Below are 24,789 nucleotides of genomic sequence, written 5' to 3' on the forward strand. Positions count from 1 at the left end.
TGTGAAGTCGAAAGCCAACCGACCAGGGTTAGAAAAGATAGGTAATTACAGTTGTTCTTTTTTCAATCACATTCGAAGGACGCATACAACATATAACCCAATGGTGGAGGCGACAACAACCTAAACTTTTTGTATATCTTTAAATACAAGAGGGTAGAAGCATCGGATTATCATACTTTGTATATAGATCAATAATGTTACGAAGTTCATGTAATATAATTATTTTTTTCTGACCTCATTTTCATGGTTTAATAAATGTTTCACTTGTGTGTTTGATTGCCCCGTTGGTATCACTCGCATCCCCTTTATCATGATTTTATAGTATCCTTGCAATGTCTACATTCATTTGGATTATAAGTATGCGTGACAATTTTTACTATGTCAAATGGTTTGTGAAATGGTTAACAGAAAAAAAGAGAAATAAAATAGATCTAAAATAAACCAAGTTCATTACCATTCTTTCTCCATTTATCTAATTCCTCAATCATTTGCTTTTCATCTGCTGCATTTAAATTCAGAAGGTAAATGAGATGTTCAATTTGTTGTAGTGACTGGAGGTACTTCGAATCATCCCAGACTGTAAAATTACAGTGAGCCCACTCATTTCTTACAGTTGATCTGACCTAAGTACATATAAAGTATTTATACAAATGCATGATGTACACATGCCTACGATACATCGTCTATAAAAATATAGTATTTTTCTTTATCTGATATGCATATAGACAGGAAGGATTACTTTCAGAGTTTCATGTAACGAATACATATTGTATATATTGAAGATTCACCTGAATGAAAAATGGGTTGAAAAGGAATTTAACTAAAGGTAGAAAATGCAGTTGTTGAGCGTAAACATATCTAACATTAATTTTAGTGCAATTACGTTTGAAAATAATGAAGTGTTTTGCCGTACTTTAAAAGTGACGAGAGGAAGTGTCAATAGTTCTCAAGGCAACGTATACCACGTATCGTAGATCTAAAAGCATTAAAACCGACATATCTTCTATTGAAATTGGCCAATCAGTTTTACAATATGAAGACAAATGGAAATGTTCGATATCCTGATATTAAAGGTTCTCAATTTGAAATTGAAAAAAACATTAAAAAAATAATCCACGATGCTATTGAACATAAATTTGGTAGCATATATATTATACATTTATAATAATTTGGGATACCAAACGGCGTAGTTAGTGTATAGTGTACATAAAGGTATTACATGATACACAAGGGAACACGTGATCAGTTTGCTGGAGTTCCTTATTGATAACATATTTCTTAAATATCGTTGTCAATATATTTGAATTTTGTGCGACTGTCATACAAGTGAGAGGTTTATAACTATCTATGAAAAAGGTAAACTCAACCGTTTTCTAAATAGGAACATGATTGTACAAAGTTCGGAATATAACAGTTGTTATCTGTTTTTTTTTTTACTTTTGAATTAGGCATTTGATGCGGGACATCCAATTTTATATTCAACTTTTTAAATCTTCACATTTGTTGCAAAAAAATATATTTAAACTTTGGATTGCAAAAATACTTGATAGCAAATAACATCATAAAGTAATGCTGATTTACAATGTCTTTGCATTTTGTTCATTTTTGTCACGTGTGACATTTGAATGAAATTTAGTGAGTTTTTTTGGCAATAATTAAAAATTTGGGTTCGATACGATGAAAAATGTAACCAAATAATTGAGAATGTATCGAAACACAATTTTAATATTTATTCACTAAGGGAACAACTAACTGATTTTCTGAAATATATTATGTTGTGTTTTTATAGCACAGGTGCTGATAATGTAAACATTTTGTATCTTTTTTTTATTTGTTGAATATATGTGAATAGTGTTCCGTGTTTAATATTTAATGAGCATGGATAATATTATATCATACTAGAACACACCCGCGATATTACGGGCATTAAGAGCATTGTTGAAAGTATGTATAATGTTATTGGATGAATTTTTATAAAAGATTTTATAACTGGAGAATTTCATGAAAAGGATAAATTACAATATAACGACCCATGTCATGTGAACATTTTAAAACAAATCGTTATGGCTAGCCTCTGAAATGAAACATGATTATATACCGATTCCAGGGGTCTAAAGAAATCTGATTTGTATCGCTCAGATTCATAAAAAACTATATGTATTCAAGTTAGGAATTAGAAGTTGAATGTGTGATTTTAGTACAGTCCTAAACGCTAGTATTGTCTATGAATTAAAAGTCCGTCCGATAACGGAAGCAATAATCGGACACCTTTATTTTCGTTTTCCTCCCAAAAATAACATAAATGGGATAATCATAAGCAGCGAGGATGACAAATGCGAATATGGGTGGTACCTATAGGACACAGGTGATGAATACTTTTTTTGTGGAAGGAAGAGAAACGACACACAAAAAGAGGTATTCACATTTAATAGTATAAAGGTCGGGACAATTAAATTTATATCATGATTTTGAAGATATAATATATTGAGGGAAGGTAGATAGCAATTTTTATCTTATATTAGTGGTTAAAGAGTATTTTTTCCATATAAACCGTTTCCATCCGAATGCCACTCTAAATATCCAAACTAAGCATATTCAAGATAATAAATTGGTATGTAAAGTGTACCAGACAATTGAGTATATACTTACATCATTTGCAGCCGTCTGCACATTTACTGGAAACGTGTCTATCTTGTTAATCATTCCAAGTAAAGCCGAAGAATCACATGATCCATCAAACGCTGTGTAATGTGTCATGTGTGTCTGGAGGAACAATTTTGACAAGTCAACAGCATTCTGTACCTTGTAGTCAAATAGGACTCTACGATTACCATGCGTTACCCTGTTGTTATTGATAGCCTCATAATTGAGGTAGTTATTTTGTACGCCATATGTCCGAAGATACGCTGTGTAAGTTTGTATGTCGATCTGATCAGAGAGCTTGAGCGAGTTGTACAAACTGTTTATAACGGGGTCCACATATTTTCTAAAAGCTGGCGATAAAATACTATGCAAACAAATTCCAACCACGAGCCATCTTTTCTTTTTGTCATCTAAGTCGCCTGGTGGACCTAAAAATAATGTGTCACAACTCTGAATGATGTTTTACATTCAGAATGATAGTATTTGTGTATTTGAAATTTGAAATTTTGCACTTCTTCATGCTTACTGTACACAAGGCTTTAATGTTTATTAAACAATTACAGTTTTTAAGTTTTAGCTGTCATATGTGAATAAACCAAAATGTTTTTATTTTATTGATACGATATGCTATTCCATTTTCGCACTTGATTTTCTGAGGGGTGTTTATTCTTACTAATGTAAAACTGTTCATACTGGTTTACTACGAAGAACGACTGCAATCGACAATACATGAGTTTAATGCTTTCCACCACGAATTGATTGACATTTTCGATATGAATGTGTCTGAACTCACTAGCTACATGTTTAAATTTTGAGTTTCTGTTTTCTTGATAACTGTAATTTGGTTTCCTATTTTGACATGCTAGATTGGATTCGAATAAAAGCTGATGCTGGTGATGCATGCAGAGTACCAAGTATCACTCCCCTTCAGAGTTGGTGGGACTCCACCAATTTATATGTATAGACTTGATTTGTCTTTAAAATTGATTTATAAGATTTGAACATTTTATTAAAATGTCTATTACATTCTTACCGGTATGTGATGAATACTCTAGTTCACATAATTTTTTCCTTAAATCAACCGATATTGATCTCTGTATTGGGGCTAGCGCCTGGTCGTCCATTTTTGCCTACAGAATAAGCAGCATACCTTTTAATTTTGAGTTAACAAATTAAATCATTCACACAAGTCAATACAGTATATTGAATTAAAACGCTAAATCTATCATATAGTTTTAAAATGTAAGCTGTTACTATCATGACTATTGTTTTTGTCATTTGGCATTAGGAACTTTCCGTTGGGAATTTCCTCGGAGTTCAGTTTTTTGTGATTTTACTTTTTGATATGGTTTTGAGGCGGATTAATTAATAAAACGACTTAAACGGTGAACAGACAAACACCATCGCACAGACACCCAACAGCTTATGTACAAACAATAGTAAACATCAACGTCAAACTGAAATAGATTCCAGAACTCAAACCCCATCGAATCATAAGGTACACTAACATTGTTATGTCATTTTGAATTGACTTATGTATATCTTCAAAATGTATAAACACATTTAGTCTAATATTCAAGAAGTTGGTGAAATTGTATATATATTTGCATATAAATATCTATAAATACTTTAATTGGATTGGTCAATTAGAATTTTTCTCTTGGTTAACACTTCGATAAACCATGTTTCTGAAACTACTTTCGTAATCTATTCATGCGCGATACACATTCTCGCAATGATACTTGGATGTTCAGCAAATTCATCAGATTAAAAAACAAATGCATTACAGTTGTTTCTATTCTAATGCAAATATCACAAAAAAAAAAGAAGTAAAATAAATGCACTTCGAAAATGTATAAAAATAAAATTTAAATAAATTTGGCGAATTTACGTCATGGCAAAACACGACGTTTGTGTCCACTTACAAGGATATATTTTTAGAATGTGTAAACCGGGGCTCTTTCTCACAAACTTCGGACTTTTATTCAGTTTGTGAGCTAATCGCCCCGGTTTACACATCAATAACCTCTATAAAAAATGTGTTTAATCCTATAATAGTTAAATGGTTAAGAATGTTTCTTTTTGAATATTTATTATACACTTATTGATTCAACAGCAGACACTTTTTTGTCATATTTTTTAAGTAAATGAATTGATGTTCAAATAAAGACGTCCCAATCAATTGAACTGTATGCCTGTTTGAGCTTAAGTCAATTACCCAAAAGATTTAAACATTTATAACAACTCTTACCAAGCAGCTACAATTACACACTTGGACATACTGTTAGATATGTTATGCGCATGCGGTAGCAAATGTTTGTCCTATGTAGTAGTAATATATACGCATAGATTGAAAATATAAACCTACTTGTGTCCACTTACAAGGATATATTTTCAGAATGGGTTTTCGAACAAATAAATACATAAATACATTACTGAGTTTGACACAATTTAAATGACATCACTGAACATAAAATCATGTGTACTTTCTATGCCGTTTCCTGATACTGTAAAATTGAGAAAGGAAATGGTGAATATGTCAAAGCGACAACCACCCGACCATAGAGCAAACAACAGCCGAAGGCAACCAATGGGTCTTCAATGTAGCGAGAATTCCCGCACCCGTAGGTGTCCTTCAGCTATATACTTATGTTAATACAGGAAAAAGACAATTTTATTAAATGTATAAGCAGTTTAATTTAGGGAATGTAATATTCTCATTTCCGTGTATTGTGAAATCCTTGCATATTAAGCTTTTAGCATCCACGAATTTAAAACGAATATATTAACCAACCTCCTTTGTTTTTCTTTCCCTTGTTTGGGAGTTTATTAAAGGGAAGGAAAAAAACCGCACTGTTTCTATTTTATTGATACGATATGCTATTCCATTTTTCGCACTTGATTTTCTGAGGGGTCTTTATTCTTACTAGTGTAAAACTGTTCCTACTGGTTTACTATGAAGAACGATTGCAATCGACAATACATGAGTTTAATGCTTTCCACCATGAATTGGTTGACAAAAGATTCAAAATACAAAAACCTATTTGTGTCCACTTAAACATCCTTACAAGGATATATTTTTAGAATGGGTTTTCCAACATATAAATACATTACTGAGTTTGACACAATCAAAATGACATCACTGAAATAAAATCATTTGTACTTGATATACCGTTTCCTGATACTGTGTATATACTTATGTTAATACAAGAAAAAAGACAATTTTATAAAATGTATCAGCTGTTTGATTTAGGGAATATATTATTCTGATTCCCGTGTATTGTGAAATCCTTACATATTAAGCTTTTATCATCCGAGAACTTAAATCGAATACATTAACCAACCTCCTTTGTTTTTCTTTCCCTTGTTTGGGAGTTTATTAAAGGGAAGGGAAAAAACCGCAGTGCTGTGTTTATTGTAGATAAGATTTAAGTTTAGTACAAACCATAAATTACATTAACAACAATGACATTTTATATTCTTTTTTATATGTGGAGAGGAATTGGGGAGGTGGTGGTTAGGAGTCTTTTACAATATTCTGTCCTAGAAGCCACTGCTTTTGCGTTACACAGAATGGAATGAATATTCAGCCAGACAAAAGCATGAAATAGTTGTGTATCAGAAATCAAGATTATTAGGTGAGACTAGCATTATCTGAAAATGAAAACTCACTCCGCCAAAAAAACACATAGACCCATAAAAAAATGATAGGGTCGTCCCCTTAATTAGTAATTACGTAGCAAGATATTTATATAAATGAACAAACAAACAAACACAAAATTGATAGTAAAAGTCACACTTAAATTGATTAATAATTCGTATATGTACGAGCAAACTTTGGATTCTATTTCTATTTGTAAGTTAATTTTATTTTTTGTAGTATAGGCAAACGATACTAAAGGAATTTTGAAACTTTTAGTTCAACAAACTGACAATGCCTTAGCAAAAACCGATAAACGACCAAATGTTAAACAACTGTACAAACAAACACAACATAGAATACTATAAACCGAGCAAAACTAACCCTTCAAAACACAAGGGATCTAAGGTGTATATATACTAAGGTACTTCATTATACTTAAACAGGTATTAAATCGAAGTTCAAACTTTTTATATAAATATATTAATTTCTGCACTTGAATATTTGGATGGAGAGTTGTCTCATTGGCACTCATACCACGTCTTCCTATACCTATATATGCACTTTGTATAAAATCAACCCTTACAATATTGAATCTGCAAATATACATGTGGTTGCAAAATTATGTCCCTTTTAAATAAAAATATTAGTTTGAATTAAACATGAACAAACCTGATTGTGTCCCTCTATCGATCCATCACAAGGGAATATTAATTAACGGATGTTACTTGTTAAACACTTACGTCACAGTTATAACTATATCTATATAGCATTTATGTATAAAGATATTTAATGTAAGAAATAAAATATTTTCAAATCCCGTTTATTGTGAAAGTCTGTCATATTTTCTTTTTATTATTCACGAAAACAATTCACAATACAGAAACCAACCTCTCTCGTGTCTCTTTCCTTTTTTGGAAATGTTTATTCAATGAAACAGAGATCAAAAATGCCCTGTTGTGTTTTGTGTACATATGAGCAAATATAAACTGTGTAAGCAATGACCCCATCTGAAAATGTTTGGGAAAACGAGTTCTGGTGAGGTGGGTGGTATTTGGTAGTGTAGATATCTTTTAAAAAGTAAATTTCTGACCAAAAGATAAACAACTGTACAAAAAACACAACATTAAAAACTATAGATCGAGCAAAACTAACCCTACAAAAACACCGGGGGTGATCGCAGGTGTATATTTACTAAGATACTCCATTATTATAAAAACGGTCTAAAATCAGGGTTAATACTCATGAACTTATCGCTCCGAATCTAATTATATGGATGAACAGTTTCACGCGTTTGAGATATTCAACTTATATTCCACCATTATAATATATTAATCAATGCATAAGTTCTTTGTATGAAATCAACCCTCACGATATTAAATTTGCAAATCTGCATGTGGTTGCAAATGTATGTCCTTTTGAATACATGTATTAGTTTTAATTAAATATAAACCAACCTGATTGTGTCCCTCTTTCAACCAATCACAAGGAAAAATTAATAAACGGATGTTTCTTGTTGAACATCGTCACTTTCTAATTTTAAATGAAAGGGTTAGAGGTCATATATAAATAAAAATAAATCAAATCATGGGTTAGTGAAATATACATTGCTCCTAATCGATCAGTTTTCTTTGTATACTGAAACTGATAGTAGAAGAAGAACATTAATGTATATAGATACTAAGTGTAACAAATAAAGTATTTTAAATCCCGTACATTGTGAAAGTCTTTCATAATTTCTTTTTATTATCCATGAAATCAATCCACGAACATAAACCCTAATCTTTCAGGTCTCTTTTCTCTTTTTGGAATGGTAATTTAATGAAACAAAAAACAAAAATGGCCTGTTGTGTTTTGTGTCAATATGAACAAACAATAACTGTATAAGCAACGACCAAGTCGGACTTATTTAGGGAAAAAGGATGTGGATGAGGTGGATGGGATTGGGTAGTGAAGTCTTTTAAAAATTCTGACCTGGAAGGAATAAAATTTCCGTTAGACTCGATATAAATGAATATTCTGCTAGACAAAAACATAATTGTGCATCAAAAATGAAAATAAATAAAGCCAACGTTGCAATATCTAAAATTGAAAAACAATATGTTTGCAAAAAATCCTTATATACTGACCTTTAAATCATATGATTATCCGCTCATTAAGTCATCACACTTATGTGACATATGCCAAACATACTGACAATGGTTTTGTTTGAACAAAAGTTGCCAAAATAACATAGCATAGAAAATTATAGACGGAACAAAAGAACCCTAAAAAAACAGGGGATGATCCCAGGTGTTTATGTACGAAGGTTTAAGATGGTCATCTGAATTTGCACTATTTTTATATATAGTAATAAATATATCATGTGCATATGGACTTTGCAAAAAATGAACTCTAACAATATAAATGCTAATGTGCTTGCGGTTGCAAGTGCGTGTCCCTTTTATAAACAAAATTAAGTATTAATTTAAATAAACAAACTTTGTTGTGTCCCTTTATCACTCCATTACAAGGACTTACTCATGAACTTATTTTTACTGTAAAAAAAAAATCCTCACTGTTATGAAAGGGTAACAGGTCATTTTTGAGGTAAAATAAAAGCATGTGTTTTTGAAGTACCGTTTATTGTAACCGATCAATATACTTAATATATACACTGATGGTGAAGCGGCAAATGTTGAAATGAATGCATTTTAGTTAGATTATTTAATACCTATTGAAGTGAATGTCTTAAATAAAGGAAAAAGTAGTATACCGCTGTTCGAAATTCATAAATCGATAGAGACAAAACAAATCCGAGTTACAAACTAAAACTGAGGGAGACGAATCAAATTACAAATATAAGAGAACTACGACACAACAGAAACACATTAAAATGTAACTCACAGAGAAACGAATTATAATATAACAATGGCCTTTTCCCTGACTTGGTACAGGGCATGTAAAGATAAAAATGGTTGGTTGAACCTGGTTTTGTGGCATGGGTTTTTAAATTATCTATCTTTTATTCAACTTCAAAAATGGTTGTCATGATAAATACCTAGACAATTAGGTGTCAACTGGCCTTATCTGACATTATCTAATTTTAATCGAAGACCCAACCGCGCTGTTTCAGTAAATGTATGTCATAATCAACTCCTGTCTATAAATGGTTTGTGAACAAAATTTCTTAAATATGGTAACCGTTACTCTTCGACTTAAAACATCAACGTTTTGTGTCTAGCATTATTTGCACGTGTAGTAAATGTGTAAACTGAAGGTGCAATCATTAAGCCGTCATGTAATACTCAATTCGACCCGATTCACTTTTTGAAAAGTAAAATGATTGGTTAAAGATCTGCATTTTATCACATTTCTAATATTGGTTATTTGTCATATATACACTTACACTTTTCTTGGTTCTTGTTATACACGGCACGATTGTATTTCCTGACCCATCAGGATAATGATTGTTTGTTAAGAATGTTCACTACTTTCTAACATTGCCTAAAACCTACACACACATCTACCTGAAGTACGTTCATTATGATATTCAGATATAGACTGGAATATGTATGGTGACTGTTTACCCTTTCTGTTATCTTTATAAAACTAGGTTATAATGCTTTTATATTGATTAATATGAGGCAGGCATTACCTGTGAATGGGGACGAAGTTTGTTTAAATTATTTTTTTTTTAACTTGAATATTTGTTAAAAAAAGAAACGGAAATACCGTAACGTTTCCGATTTTGGTTCTGTTTTTAGGGACTTTACTGGTGACGTTATTTAAGTTATGACATCATGTTCAATGTAAACAAAGAAACGCAATGCATCAGGTAACGTTTATTCATACCAAAGACAAAGAATGATTAAAAATGAAATATTGGTATTGTGTTCCTTGAGTTCTTATATTTTACTAGACTAATCAAAGTCTCACGACAACAAGACCGGAAAAGGAAGTAGAGTTTTGTGTTCTGGGCAGATCCGGAAATTAAAAAACGCGACAAAAAAAAAAATTGAACGATTTTGTGTTCATAAGTACAATGAAAAATTGAGGAAATTTTCCCATTTTTTTTTTTTATTATTGAATTTTCTACTATAATAGGGGACTTCGTCCCAATATAATGCAGTGAATACAAATTAAGAAAAAATTCACAAAAAAATCATTTTCACCTTTTTGTAAAATAAGATCATATTTTTTTCTACACATGATGTAACCCTTTAGCTTGGAAAAGTATGTTAAGTAGTAACTGTATTCTCAAATTGAATAGATTTCGTTTGTTTGGAAAGGATTTTATTATTTCTTTTCGGGGTATAAAGGAATATTGAGGGAATGAATGTGCTAATCTGAAGACCAATGCTATCACCAAAACCATAATGAAAGTAAGTATTGAGCAGGTAAGAAAGCAGTATACATTAATGTTCAGTATCAAAAATAAAATAAGTGTGCACAAATTGAAATAATTAACCCGGCTTGATGAATCCTTTTACGAAATTTCAGGTATGTTTGGCAATACATATTTATAAAATTTAAATCGTAAAACTGATCAGCAAGACAAATATGACAAAATCTACAAATAATTTAACACCGTCAAAATAGTCAATCTATTTGGAATTGAAGCGGTTTTTTTTTAATGCGATTTCTATAACAATCTATCGAGTTTTCGGCTCATACTTTTTTCTAATATTAAGAAATTTTTGAATTTGGTTATAAACAAATTATTAACAGCAATGGCAATTTTTTCTTAGCATTTGATATTTAGCAAATCTACTGAAAGTTTTAGGACGAAAGGTACGTTTTTTTGGTCCCTTTAGTTAATATTTCTTTTCTTTGTTTTGACGTGATTTCTCTGTCAATTACTTTATTGCACGATATAATAATACCTTTCTTCGTCAGATAAATGATAAAAAAAATCATTGTATATAAAACTGTTTTTCGACTGCATTTTTTCTTTATCAAGAAACAGTCCTGCTTAATCTGCCGGAGCATCTGAAATCACACCCAGTTTTGGGGGGTTCGTGTTGCTTAGGCTTTAGTTTTCTAACTTGTATTTTCTATACTATTTTTTTGTCTGTTTTTTTTTTTTAATATTTAGTCATGGTGTTGTCAGTTTATTTTATCTATGAGTGTGACTGTCCCTCTGGTATCTTTCGTCCCTCTTTCATTTGTGCATATATTTTTAAATCGATAAAGGAATATTTCAAACTTAGATACAGACAATTTTATGTGAAAACAGATAATATAAAACATGCACAAATTTATCTCGTATATATTGATATTACATATTTCCACGGTTTTGGAGGTCAAACTGTGTTGTGCAAGAATCTATAAAATATTTTGGGATGCTATGAATAACAAAGAAGCTAAATTCATTCAAGTATGGGCATAGCAATATGGCAACTAATTACATAACAATTAATTATGTAATAATTATGTCATAATGAAATTATCACAATTTGAAAGATTAATCCTTCTTCTTTCTTTTGGTACCTTATTTATAAAATTAAAAGAAAGATGAGTAGAATTACATCAGTTTAAAGATGTCTGATTGCGGATGAAAAATCTTTGTATTGTGCTACCTTAAACGATAAAACAAAAAGCAAAATGTATGACAAAAGAGTTTATTAAAAGCCAATATGACAGACACAACCGGCTCGTGATTTAGACTGGCACATAACGAATAATGAGGAGGTTAAACTAGTTTGTGAACTTTCAAGCTTCCCTTAACTCGGGATTGTGGTGTTATAGCACAGGACAGACAAAAACTGTAAAAGTGTTAGTTCAATACATCGGTAAAAACACACTAACAACTTTCATAAAACTAGAGACCCCAAGGAGCACGTGTCGTTCACCTGGTGTTTGTTTTTACAATTCATGATAATAATATTCAAGATTATAACCAAAAACAGCACAATTTCCATTAAAATTACAAATTCTTGGCCAGCAACTAAACAACAGGTTGTTTGATTTGTCTGAAAATTTCAGGACAGATAGACATGTTACACATTTTTAGAGATTTTCAAATTGCTCTAAATGTTTCAGAGATATCACTAAAAATAACTTAATTTTACCCGTATGTTCTATTTTAAGCATTTTAGCACTGTTGGTTAGTCGGCAGGACATGGGAGACTTTTCATATACTAGATACCCTAATGATTATTGTGACAAACTAGATATAGAAAGAAGTGGTGTGAGTGCCAATGAGACAAATTTCCATCCAAATAACAATTTATAAAAGTAAACCAATATAGGTCAATGTACGGCCTTCAACACGGAACCTTGGCTCACACCGAACAACAAGCTATAAAGGGCCACACAATTACTAGTGTAAAACCATTCAAACGAGAAAACCAACGGTCTAACCTATATAAAAAAAAAAACGGGAAACGAGAAACACGTATTAATTACATAAACAAAAACCTACTGTACATCAAATTCCTGACTTAGGACAGCTGCAAACATTTGCAGTGGGATTAAACGTTTTAATTGTACCAAACTTTCTCTCTGTTTCCGAAACAATAGTATAACATCACAACATAGAAAAATAAGTTTGGTATAATTTGTCTCAGTATTTTCAGAGGAGAAGTTTTTTGTAACATCTCATAAATTTACATAATTTGTTAAAAAATGTACTTCAAAGAAAAATAACTCCTTTTAAGGGTTGACTTGACCATTTTAGTTATGTTTGACTTATTTGTACATCTTACTTTTCTGAACATTATTACAGTTTACAGTTTATCTCTGTCTATAATAATATTCAAGATAATAACAAAAACTGCAAAATTTCAAAAAAAAAAACCAATTCAGGGGCAGCAATCCAACAATGGGTTGTCCGATTGGCAGAAAATAACAGGGCAGATAGTTCTTGACCTGATAAACAATATTACAACATGTCAAGTTTGCTCCAAATGCTTTTGTGTCAGAGATATAAGCCAAAATCTGCAATTTACCCCTATTTTCTATTTTTAGCCATGACGGCCATCTTGACTGGTTGGTCGGGTATAATCGGACACATTTTTGAAATTAAATACCCAAATGTTGCTTGTGGCTAAGTTTGCTTAAACTACCCAAGTAGTTTCAGAGGAGAAAATTTGGTAAAAGTTAACGGACGACGACGACGACGGACGACGGATGACGAACGCCAAGTGATGAAAAATGCTAAATAGCACTCTGTATTTTGACTTGAGTTATCATTGGTATGTTCATAATAATAAATTAACTGTTAACAAAACTTTGGAAATACTAAGGCTTTTCTACCTCAGGAATAGATTTCCTTAGCTGTATTTTGCAAAACTTTTAGGAATTTTTGTCCTCAATGCTTTTCAACGTCGTACTTCATTTGGCATTTAAACATTTTTTGATTGGAGCGTCACTGATTACTTTTTTGTAGACGAAACACGCGTCTGTATTAAGTGTAAAATTTTAGTCCTGGTATCAATGATGAGTAACTACTTGGTCGAAGCCACTGCTGTTGGAGATTTATATCCCCGAGGGTATCACCAGCCAGCCCAGGAGTCAGTACATTTGTGTTACTTGAGTTATCATTGATCTGTTCATAATAATAAATTAACTGTTTTTTTGGAAATAAAATTGCCTTTGTGCACGAATCTGATCATGGGTACAGCACTACATGTGACTAAAATTCTATCAATTTCTATTTGTTCCCTATGTTATTACCTGGATAACTGTATATGTCAATAAAGATTAGTAACCAAGGAATCTGATAATACCAAAGATGAGAGATATAATTCTTATATGTTTTTTCATTTGAAATTTTTCCCCCCTAAAAATGGTTAAATTTCGAATCGGAAATGTTACATTCCACCATCGTAGAAATATAGAAATAAGTTTGTGAATAATGAACAGCACTTTATGAAAATGAATAAAATTTTGACATACCGTTTTTTGTACAACAGTAATATTCTATCAAAGAGTAAAGTCATCTTCACTGGAATGTATCGTTAAAACAACTAATCATGTTCATAACAGTGGTGTCCAATAAAACGTTGGAAAAAAAGGTCAAAACTATCTTAATGTTTACATTTTTATTTGAGCTACAACTAAATAAAATCGTTTTTTATCGAATGTCGAATGTCGAATTATCGAAGCACGTAGTCTTCAAAGAACAAATATCATTGACCAAATTGTCGATCAGGTTTTTGAGGTGAGGTGTCCAGTTGTTATGAACGTAAAAATACGTAATAAATCCGTTTTAGCCATACAATGTGCACGACCAAAATATGGATTGGAACATTCCAGTACATACAAGGTTATGATGTAGTTATCATATTGATGTGACTACTACCATAGATGTGACCACCTACACAACGTCGGTGTCCGTCCATAGAGGTGTAAGTTATGAACGCTAGAAAAGATAGAGTAGCTAGTTTTTAATGAATTTTCAAGATTTTCGTGAACAGTATAAGTGTCAAATGAACTTTATATCAAAGTATATAAGCTATTAAATAAAAGTAATGTATACGTAATTGTCAGGGTTATAATCTTTGCAGTTTGCAGAAATTCAGTTTCATATACCGACTTGGCGGAAAGGGTCATGGTTTCCATAGTTTTGAACAAGACATATATTAAAACTTAAACTTGAAATGAAACTTGTTCAATGTTGAAATCGAAAACACAACATCTTTTTTGAAGTCTACATAATTTTTAATGTCAAAATTGTAAATCTGGGGTGTACAATAAACTTTAAATAGAGTGAATTATGCCGTTCATAACTCTAATACTAGCTTACAGTATTGGTGTGATGAACAAATGTTATAAATCTGTTCTTTTTAATAAATGAAATGGATTACTGGTGCTCCTTATAAACATAATCGGAAACATTTGGTGTCTGATTTTATTTTATCATGTCACACATTTAGAAATTTTGGCATGAAGATTAAATTTTCGATATCAGCATTGATAATAATTTGAATTATGAACGATTATTATTTAATTATTTTTATATGATTTTGAGCACTAAATGATAAATTAGTTGATTTTCAAGAAATCTTATGTTGTCTTTAGAAGAGACGTTGTTGAAATTGCTAGCAACTTTGCGACTTTCATTTGAATTTTGGGAAAATATTTTTGTTCATAACCATGATAACGACGGAAGGCACAGTTTTGAAATATTGTTATGAACGTTTTGAAAATGTCTATAATCGTGGTTTTATTAACATAACATTTTATTTATTACTGTTTGCTAAATAAATTAAAGTGGATAATAGTGTGTTAAGGTTGTTCCTGTAAACAGCATACACACCAATTATTCTATTCAATTCGACCTGGTATCGGTATTTTGAAGCAGAAAAGGGCACTCGTTATGAACATTAAAAATATTTTTCACATTATTAAAAGTAAGACACAGATTTTCCACAGCTCTGAAATTTAGAAACAATTACTTTGGATATTGAGTTAAATACATAGCCCATAATATTGGTGATTGAATGACTTTTATTTTTTAGATATTCAGTAAGACAATGTGACCCATGATCAGATTTGTGCACCTTTTCAATCCTCAGGAATAGATTACCGTAGCTGTATTTGGCAAAACATTTAGGAATGTTTGGTCCTCAAGAGTGGGAAAAAAATGCAAGACAGAGATTACAACTAAAATAAATGCAGGGCAAAATTTTTCATCCTACCCCCCCCTCCAAAAACAAGTAAACGGTAGCTCCCTTAACAGCTTGATAGATGGATGCGCTGCCTATTTAGCAATAAGACTCCAGTTAAGAAACCCTGTGACTGTAGTTAGTCCTGTGGAACTGGAAACCTAACAAAATATACCGGACATAAGGACATAATGTAATGTGTATCATGGGTGTTATCACTTGTTCTATCTTTGTTGGTATTTATGGTATTACTTACTGTGCAAACAGAGTGTGGGGACAGAGTCAGCATATTGATTTACCTGAAAATACCACATCTCAGTGCTATCAACTCTCCTTCATTGGCATTGTCCACGGCTGGTTCATGTAGTCTGGCAACCTTCACGCAGTCTGAGATCTGTCAATGCCGCGGCGTTATGTCTTTATTACATTCAGCGAGCTATTGTACACTTTTGTCCTGATTACATACAGGATTAAACCCCACATGAATGTGTTAAAACAGACTTATACTGCCCTTCATGTGCGGCGGGACCAACTCGTCTGCCATTTGTTAGTGTTGTTGTGCAGACTACGCGCCTTTTTTTTAAAAGAGGTAACCAAGCAAGGGAGATAAACAATACGGTGAATGACGTGTTTCGATGATTTTACTTTAGTGAATAACATTTTTCAAATAAAAATTTCCAAACTTTTTATTCATTGAAAGAGAAGATATGTATCAAATGATTTCAAATATAAAAAAAAATTGTGTGCTAGGCATCTGCTGTTTACAGAAAATCAATATCGAAGTTGACCTACTTTCAATGCATTACACTGTTGTATTATGCGGACGGCGAATGCATTCAATCTATTTTTTTCTAGACAAATATGGAACATGTCGATTTAATACTATGGTTTTGTCACTTTTATTAATGGATTACAAAGTTCCCAAAATTTCACCATATTCCGTGTATATGGACTTATCAGTTTTTATTTGATTTGCCTGATTCTTAAACGGACCTGTACTTAATGTAACTTTTTTTTTAGTCCTTAAGCTGTTATATGGTATTGTTTGATACAATAAATTCACCTATAAAGCAATTGAAATGTTTGTTTATTCACACAGGGAACATAATTAGAGATTTGAAAACAATATTTCTGTTCATAACAGTGTCCAAACATTTTATGTATTTTATTTATTACTGTTTGCTAAATAAGTTACAAAGTGGATAATAGTGTATTAAGGTTATTCTTGTAAACAGTATACACACCAATTATTCTTTTCAATTTGACCTGGTATCGGTATTTTGAAGCAGAAAAGGACACTCGTTATGAACATTAAAAATATTTTTCACATTATTAAAAGTAAGATACAGATTTTCCACAGCTCTAAAAATTTAGAAACAATTACTTTGGATATTGGGTTAAATGCATAGCCCATAATATTGGTGATTGAATGACTTTTACTTTTTAGATATTCAGTAACACAATATGACCCATGATCAGATTTGTGCACCTTTTCAATCCTCAGGAATAGATTACCTTAGCTGTATTTGGCAAAACATTTAGGAATGTTTGTTCCTCAATGGTCTTCAACGTCGTACTTTATTTGGCATTTTAAACATTTTTTTTATTCGAGCGTCACTGATGAGTCTTTTTTAGACGAAACGCGCGTCTGGCGTAAGTGTAAATTTTAGTCGTGGTATCTTTGATGAGTTTATTTATCTCTTTGGCTAATAAAACACAAAGCATAGAGATAACTTGCAAGCTAGTTCAAAACAAATGATATTTTTTTTAAATATGGTACATGTATGTGCTCCACACTTAAAGTTTCAATCAGTACACATGCATGAAGACTTAGTAAGGTACCGTTCAATATTTACCAGATGAATGGGCCGGTGCATTCTTAATATTATTTCATTAAAAAAAGTTAATGCCAATCCTTTTAAATTCTGAAAAAAAATCCTTGCCCATTTTAAAAAATCTATAAAAAAAAAGTACTTGCCCCTCTCTAACTCAAAAACAATCCAAATTTTCTTAATTTTTTTTCTCAATTTTTAATGTTTGCATATTTATGTCTGGAAATCAAACTGGTGTATACATACAAAATGTAAAATGTGCTAATGTAATACTAGTAATTCCATATACGATATATACATATTTTGTGCGTGTAACAGAAACATACATTTTATTGTATTTAAAACCAGTATGAAAAAACTATGAATATACATGTAAAGATTTGATTTTACATGTGCAGCCTCAGACAATGTCAGATACAATACCACAAGTAAATCTCAAGACATAAGTAAAAGCATACTATTTTACATCAGCCAGCCTTTCCTAGAGGCTTAAGAAGTGCTAACAATATTCATGCAAGTCAAAAAACATATGAAGAAATATTAATCTTAATATCAAATGTACTTAGGTTATATTTTTCTGAAATCTGAGGTCACTTTAAATTTGAAGCAGTTTAATGTTTCTCTTTTTATGTCTTTGTTCTAAATTAAATAATTAAGGGTCAACACTTTTCCCCCCTTTTGTGACCATAGGACATCAAGATTTATTCAAACTGTTGTTAACAATCCAAAGAATTTATAAACTTAATATCCAATCTGTATTAAATTTTCAAAATACCCTATTAATTTAAAATAAAGGAAATACTTTAAATTAAGGGGCAATAACTCTCAGACTTAAGTTAACATATTATCTCATGCTGAATAACCAATTATTGTATTAATAACAGAGCATGTTTATATTTCAAATAAACAATGTCCCTCTATCTAGTCTTCTTTTGAAGAAAGAAAGAAATTATAGTCTTTTTAAAGAAATTCAGGGACACATGTTTTTGACTATGATGCAGCTTTTTTTCTTACATATTAATTAAATTCCTAGATTTGATAGCAATACCACAAAATGCAAAACAACCTAGTTTTCTGTAAGATCAATATGTAAATGAAATAGCTGTAAATATATATGAAAATCCAAGTTGATTTAAAAAAAGTTATAAAAAAGTCTAAAGATGACTATCTGGATTCAGCATAAAGTGAAAAGGAGAAGGTATGATAAGGGACGTTTTTGGCCCCCTCTCCAAAGAAGCCTTTATTCGTACCATTGCTAGCCTTAGTATAGAAACTTAGAAAAAAAAAATGATTTTTTTATGTTCCGGTAAAAAGAAGGTTGCCTAGCAACCGTTTTAATTATATAATAAAATAAGCAGCTATGAATTGCTGTATCTGTACAAATAACCATATTTCCAGATAAGATGGTTGGTTTGAGAATAACTTGAAGTTACAAATGAATAGTCACTTCAATTTGAGTTTACAGGATGCTTAGCAACAACCTAACAACAGAAATATTCCCTAGCAACGGTTAATTAAAGGTGATTTTTGTCCTTTTTAGAATGCATCTAGCATTGTTTGTGTTCATATAATGGTGTTTCATTATAATACAATGTGTGAGTAATCCATATCTTTTTTACTAGGTTTATATTGAGCCTAGCAACACAAATGTTGCTTAGCAACAGCATAAAATATTAAATTAAAGCTAACTGCAAATGAAGTAGTCATTTTATTGTACTAGTACAAATAAATGCGAAAACAGAATGCATGTTCAAGAATAACAATTGGTAAGAAATGAAAATGTCAGTTTAATTCTAGCTCCATTGTATAAATGCTTGACAACAACGTAGCAACAGAAATGGTGCATAGCAACGGTTAACAATTTATCAGATACTAGTATGTTACAGGTCTTTTTAGTCACTCTCTTTACATATAACTGCATAAAAGTTCATTAGAAGATCTTTTCATAGAGCAATTTTTCTAACAAGAACAGTTTATTGCCTAGCAACAGATTTTACTGAATACCATAAAATATCCTTTATTGGTGAACTATCTCTTTGAAATGGTTTTAAAATATTTAAAATACTTTAGGTGGTGTCAAATGCTTAAAATTATCGAGATGCATATTTAGTATGCGTTGCTTAGTATGCGTTGCGTTACAGTAATAGCTTCAATCTAGTAATGGCCATGATCTCTGGAAACCACTGAGGACTTTATTAGGCAATATTAAAATCTTGAGTAACGGCTTGCGTTTGCTTTTTGTAGTTCTAGTTATCAACATCATGTATATATTTATTAGTATTTCCTTGGCAACAACAGCAAGTCAGAAGGGAAAGTGTTTTAACAAACATATTAAGATACTTTTCAAGAGTATTATTATTCTAGTTTGTACCATCTTATATTCTAAACTTTAAAATCAACAAAAATAATTTTCCATTGCTCCAAACAGGTAAGGTTTTCGACTTATGTTAGACTTATAAATTCAGTGGGTATCATGGAAACACAAAATATATTTAATACATGACTATTACATAACCATGATAACATCGTTCTACTTTTTTTTATGTTACTACATTTTAATTGAAAAGTCTTTTCTTATACAAAATACAACAATCTCATGTAAGTTAAATGTATATGAACAGCAATTTGTTTAATAGCCTGTGTACTCCTTGTCGTCTGAGATTTCGATATTCCAATTTTAAGTACACCGAAAAATTATATAAAAATATTGTTTTAATACTAACATTTGCATTGACGATAAAATGTACTAACATGAATACGTTATGACCATTTCATTATAGTAATTTAACCACAATATAATGACTAAATCAGCATGATTTGGTAAACAATGAGAGAAAGACATTAGCTATTTGTAAATGCTCATAAAATATGTGAATACATGACTTATTTAAACATTTTCTTGAAAAACAAATTTTAATTAAAGTTATGCCCTAAAATATAAGTGAAGAGTAGCTGTCACATACACATTTTGTATTAGTTATTTCACTCCTCTGGCAAAGAATCACAGTCACTTTCATCAGAACTCGGTATGTGAGATGCATCTAAAACAGATGTTTTAAAGTCTCTCCTTGATCCAGACTGCTGTTCAAGTCTTTGATACCCCAGATACCATAGCACACTTGCAACATGTGCACAACAACCAACTACTCGTGCTCCCGATTTGCATGTACAATACCATCCTTCTATATCTCCTTCGTCACTGTAACTTATGAAGACAGTATGGGAAAGTTTGTTACTATGCCTAGATTGTATTTTAATTTTGAGCAGGTTTGCTTTGATTTTGCACACATACAGTTCAAATTTTCCGTCTTCACCCTGGTGTTCTCTGACATAGTTAGGGGACTGTTTAAGCTGATATACCCCCATGGTTATTTCTCGTAGTTTATCCATACTCAGAACTGGAAAATCAGCTAGTTCATCTAAAACATTTGATGCATCAACTAATTTGTAAATGGTACGTTTGGTCAATAAGCCTTCTTCCGTCACCATCTTTTGGATTGCATTTCGCTTTTTGCATTTTTCAAGCATTGCTTCGGCAATACTTTTATCCTCAGGGTGTGTACCAGCAAGTGGTGGCCGAAATTTGTTGCAAACAGCGCATACAATCCGTAATAAATCACCAATGATTGGAATGAAATGGTTAGAAACTACCTTGTCGAAGAACCTCCATTGTTTAACTCGTGCATTCACACTTTCAACGACCCATCTCACTTTGGTTACTAGTCTGCTGGCGTTGGCTTCTTCTACCGGGTGCTGTTTTGATCCCTTCTTCAGGTAAACGGGCATTTCTACGTTATACCCTTGTTCTCTTAAGAAGTCTACCACGTCTCTAAATCCCCTGTCGACCACACAAACATCGCTAATCTCTAGCCACTCATTCATGCCTTCGGCATTGACAGAAATCATGTGCTTTGTTATTGCCGCGTCATTATTTTTTCCGTTTGCAAAATAGGGACCCAGTACTGACAGAATATATCCATCTGTTTCTACTATGACCATTGGTTTAACTAGCGGTCTGTTTTTATGCAGGCTGTATGATAACCTCTGGAATTCATAATCAGCGCTTTTCTGGAGGTAGATATAAGTACCGTCCATGACAATAATTGCAGCATCTTCAGAATCATTGGCAAACAGAGTTTTTGCTATTGGAGTGGTGTGGTTCCGAACAAAATCTTCGTGGCTTATATGCTGAAACCCAATTAAATGTGGTACAAAATCCGGCATAAGGGAAACTCTGGCACTATGAATACATCTTTGCACTTGGCTTTTGGCTAACGAAAATATTGTTCCAAGTATATGATTTGGAAGTCCTGTCCTTAGTTTTGTTAACAAGACAGCTATACATGTGCGTACAGACCTAACATTGGTTTGACGTGCTGATACAATATATGAGGAGAGTTCATTGAATTGCTGCTTTGATAATCCAGTTAGATTCTAATAGTCACCATCAGATAATGATAATGGATTGTCAAAATTCAGGATATGAGAGGTTGCCAAAGTTTTTCTCACATTTTCTAATAATGAAGTTATATCAGAACGATTCATATATGTTGTAGTGTATTTTGCAGTTAATGCTTGAAGTGATGTGTCGTCGAAAAGTTGTTCAGATAAATGATGTTTGCAACAGCGTGTATTTCCATCTATAAAAACGGCATTTTTTATAAAGGCTTGGGTTCTTGCCTGTAAAGGAACTTTGCATAACTTATTTCTACTGGTACCTTCCTTCTTGCATACAATGCAGAATCTATGTGATGTGTGAGTGGAAGAAATATTCAGTTCAATTTGTTTCGGACTTAATATTTTCGTGGATACGGCTTCTTCTGTATTTATAACAAACTCAGAGTCACTGTCATCTGTAATACACTCGGAAAGACAGTTTGAAACTTTTTGTTCATTGTTTACTTTTTTTAGTGTTTTCCTGTATATTGATCTACACTTTCACATATCACATCATTTTCTTCAAGGTTTCGCTCAATTCTTTTTCTTACAAACTGTTTCAGTGCTTTAGTTGTTATCTTACGTCTGAATTTTAGATGACATCTACCACAAACCACACACTTGAACTCTTTAGCCATCATTCACCTGGAAAAATGTAAACAAATATTATTGATTAATGTAAAAAAAAAAAAATTAAAAAAAATGTCAGCATGTAAGATAAGATCAATTTTATTTCCTATAGAGGACCCATAATGGGCATAATCAGTACAGTGATATTCATATTAAAAAAAATACAATATAGATAATACAAAAAAAAAACCCAACCAATAACGTGAAATATACATGAGTTAATAATATATGTAGTCATATAACCCGTAATGTTTAGTGTTTCTTGACCATACACCAGAAGCAGCATTACATTCTTTATAAAATAGCTTTTATTTATATTCTAGCACTTTTAATCACAACATGCATAAATAAAAATCAAAAAGGGTTATTATAGTATCCTTCTCGAGGATAGTGCTCACGAACAAGATTGTTAAGCAGTTATCAAAATGCAGAAGTCACCTTGGGCAGGTGCGTAAAGGATATAGTAACATGTTTGTTATATAGATAAGACAGTTGGTTTTCCCGTTTGAATGGGTTTACACTAGTAATTTGGGGCCCTTTATAGCTTATTGTTTGGTGTGAGCCAACGCTCCGTGTTGAAGGGCGTACATTGACCTATAATGGTTTACTTTTATAAATTATTATTTGGATGGAGAGCTGTCTCATTGGCACTCACACCACATCTTCCTATATCTATTTGTAAAGTTTTTGTGCAATGAGAATATTCCGAATTAGATACAGCCTCTAGCGCAACTTGTCCCAATGCTCACTCTGATAAAAAAAAAACACAGACAAAATTACACATAAAACACAAACAATTGTATAATCGCGAAAAAAAATTGAGCCCCTTCTTGTTTACCTCCCCCCTTTGGAGAAATTACCCTTAAGTAAATCCCAGCCTACTCCTTTATGGTATGATATCTTGTATTACAATTTCAATGCGATCCATACACTTTAACACAAGCTTTTGTCTGAAAACTGAAATATAATTCTTGCATGTATTTGGTCATTTTTTGGCCCCCGACTTTCTAAATGTATTACCCCCAAACTTAATCCCTACCTTTCTTTTGTAGTATTGAACCATCTGCTAAAATTTTAAAGCGATTCATTCACATAAACTTAAGTTATTGTTTGGAAACCAAATGTGTCTCGGACAACGACATGATAGCAATATAACTAAAAAATGTTGCGGTCGTATTAAAAGTCTTTAACAAACAGTTTACGATGCATGGACTTGATAATATGTATTTGATTTTCGTACATGTATTTATTTTATTACATATATGGTACATAATGCCCCTTTCAAGAATAATCAATAACACTGAATAATTTTGCAACTTACATTTAAGTTTAATACATGCTTTCACTACCACCGCCATCTTTTAATGTCTAGGACAATCCATGCGTGAATAAACCAAGCCATGGGTATTGCTGCGACGTACAACGTATCTCGAATCTAAAAAAAGAAAAAAAGTTTTGTTGATTAAAAATGTATCATAGATTTTCGCTGTGGTTGGCATGGTTGGGGTGTGGGGTTGGGTTACTGACTATCCGTTATGGCATAACTGTGCCGACAGCACTTGCCGAATCATATCCTGTTCTAACCAGAAAATATTGAAAAACATATATCCTGTTCTAAACAAAAATATTGAAAAAACACCTGTTCTATACACGCTCAAAAAATGTATACCCTGTTCTAGACCGTATAAAATAGATACAGTTCTAGACATGGGCTCTATACTGTATCTTAAACAGTTATATACGCGATCCTGTTCCAGACAAATACTTTGTTTAAAAAAAGACCTTGTACTCACCAGCAAGGCATGAAAGGACGACCCTGTTCTAACCAGCAGGACATGAAAAAGGGAGACTGTTCTAACAAACAGGACATGAAAAAGTTATCCTGTTTTGCGGCACACTCATACCACTAAAAAAATAGGAAGTAACCCCCCTTGCAACAACACCGATAAGGACACATAAGAATTGACTATAAAAACCATTCGAAAATGGCGTAACTCAGCAGATGGATGGATAC

General features: G+C 32.0%; 1 protein-coding gene across 1 annotated transcript; it reads right to left on the bottom strand.

The window, feature by feature from the left end:
* Window positions 1-20,646: 20,646 nt before the first annotated feature.
* LOC143054172 (uncharacterized) lies at window positions 20,647-22,610 on the bottom strand. The gene has a single exon (XM_076227092.1). It carries the CDS (start codon window positions 21,930-21,932, stop codon window positions 20,691-20,693), a length of 1,242 nt encoding a protein of 413 aa, XP_076083207.1. The 5' UTR covers window positions 21,933-22,610; the 3' UTR covers window positions 20,647-20,690.
* Window positions 22,611-24,789: the final 2,179 nt, after the last annotated feature.

This window comes from Mytilus galloprovincialis, chromosome 12, assembly GCF_965363235.1.
Source record: "Mytilus galloprovincialis chromosome 12, xbMytGall1.hap1.1, whole genome shotgun sequence".
In the NCBI taxonomy this organism is placed as follows: Eukaryota; Metazoa; Mollusca; class Bivalvia; order Mytilida; family Mytilidae; genus Mytilus; species Mytilus galloprovincialis.

Coding starts and splice junctions, on each gene's coding strand:
- LOC143054172 (XM_076227092.1), bottom strand. CDS start 21,932: ATGCCGGATTTTGTACCACATTTAATTGGGTTTCAGCATATAAGCCAC.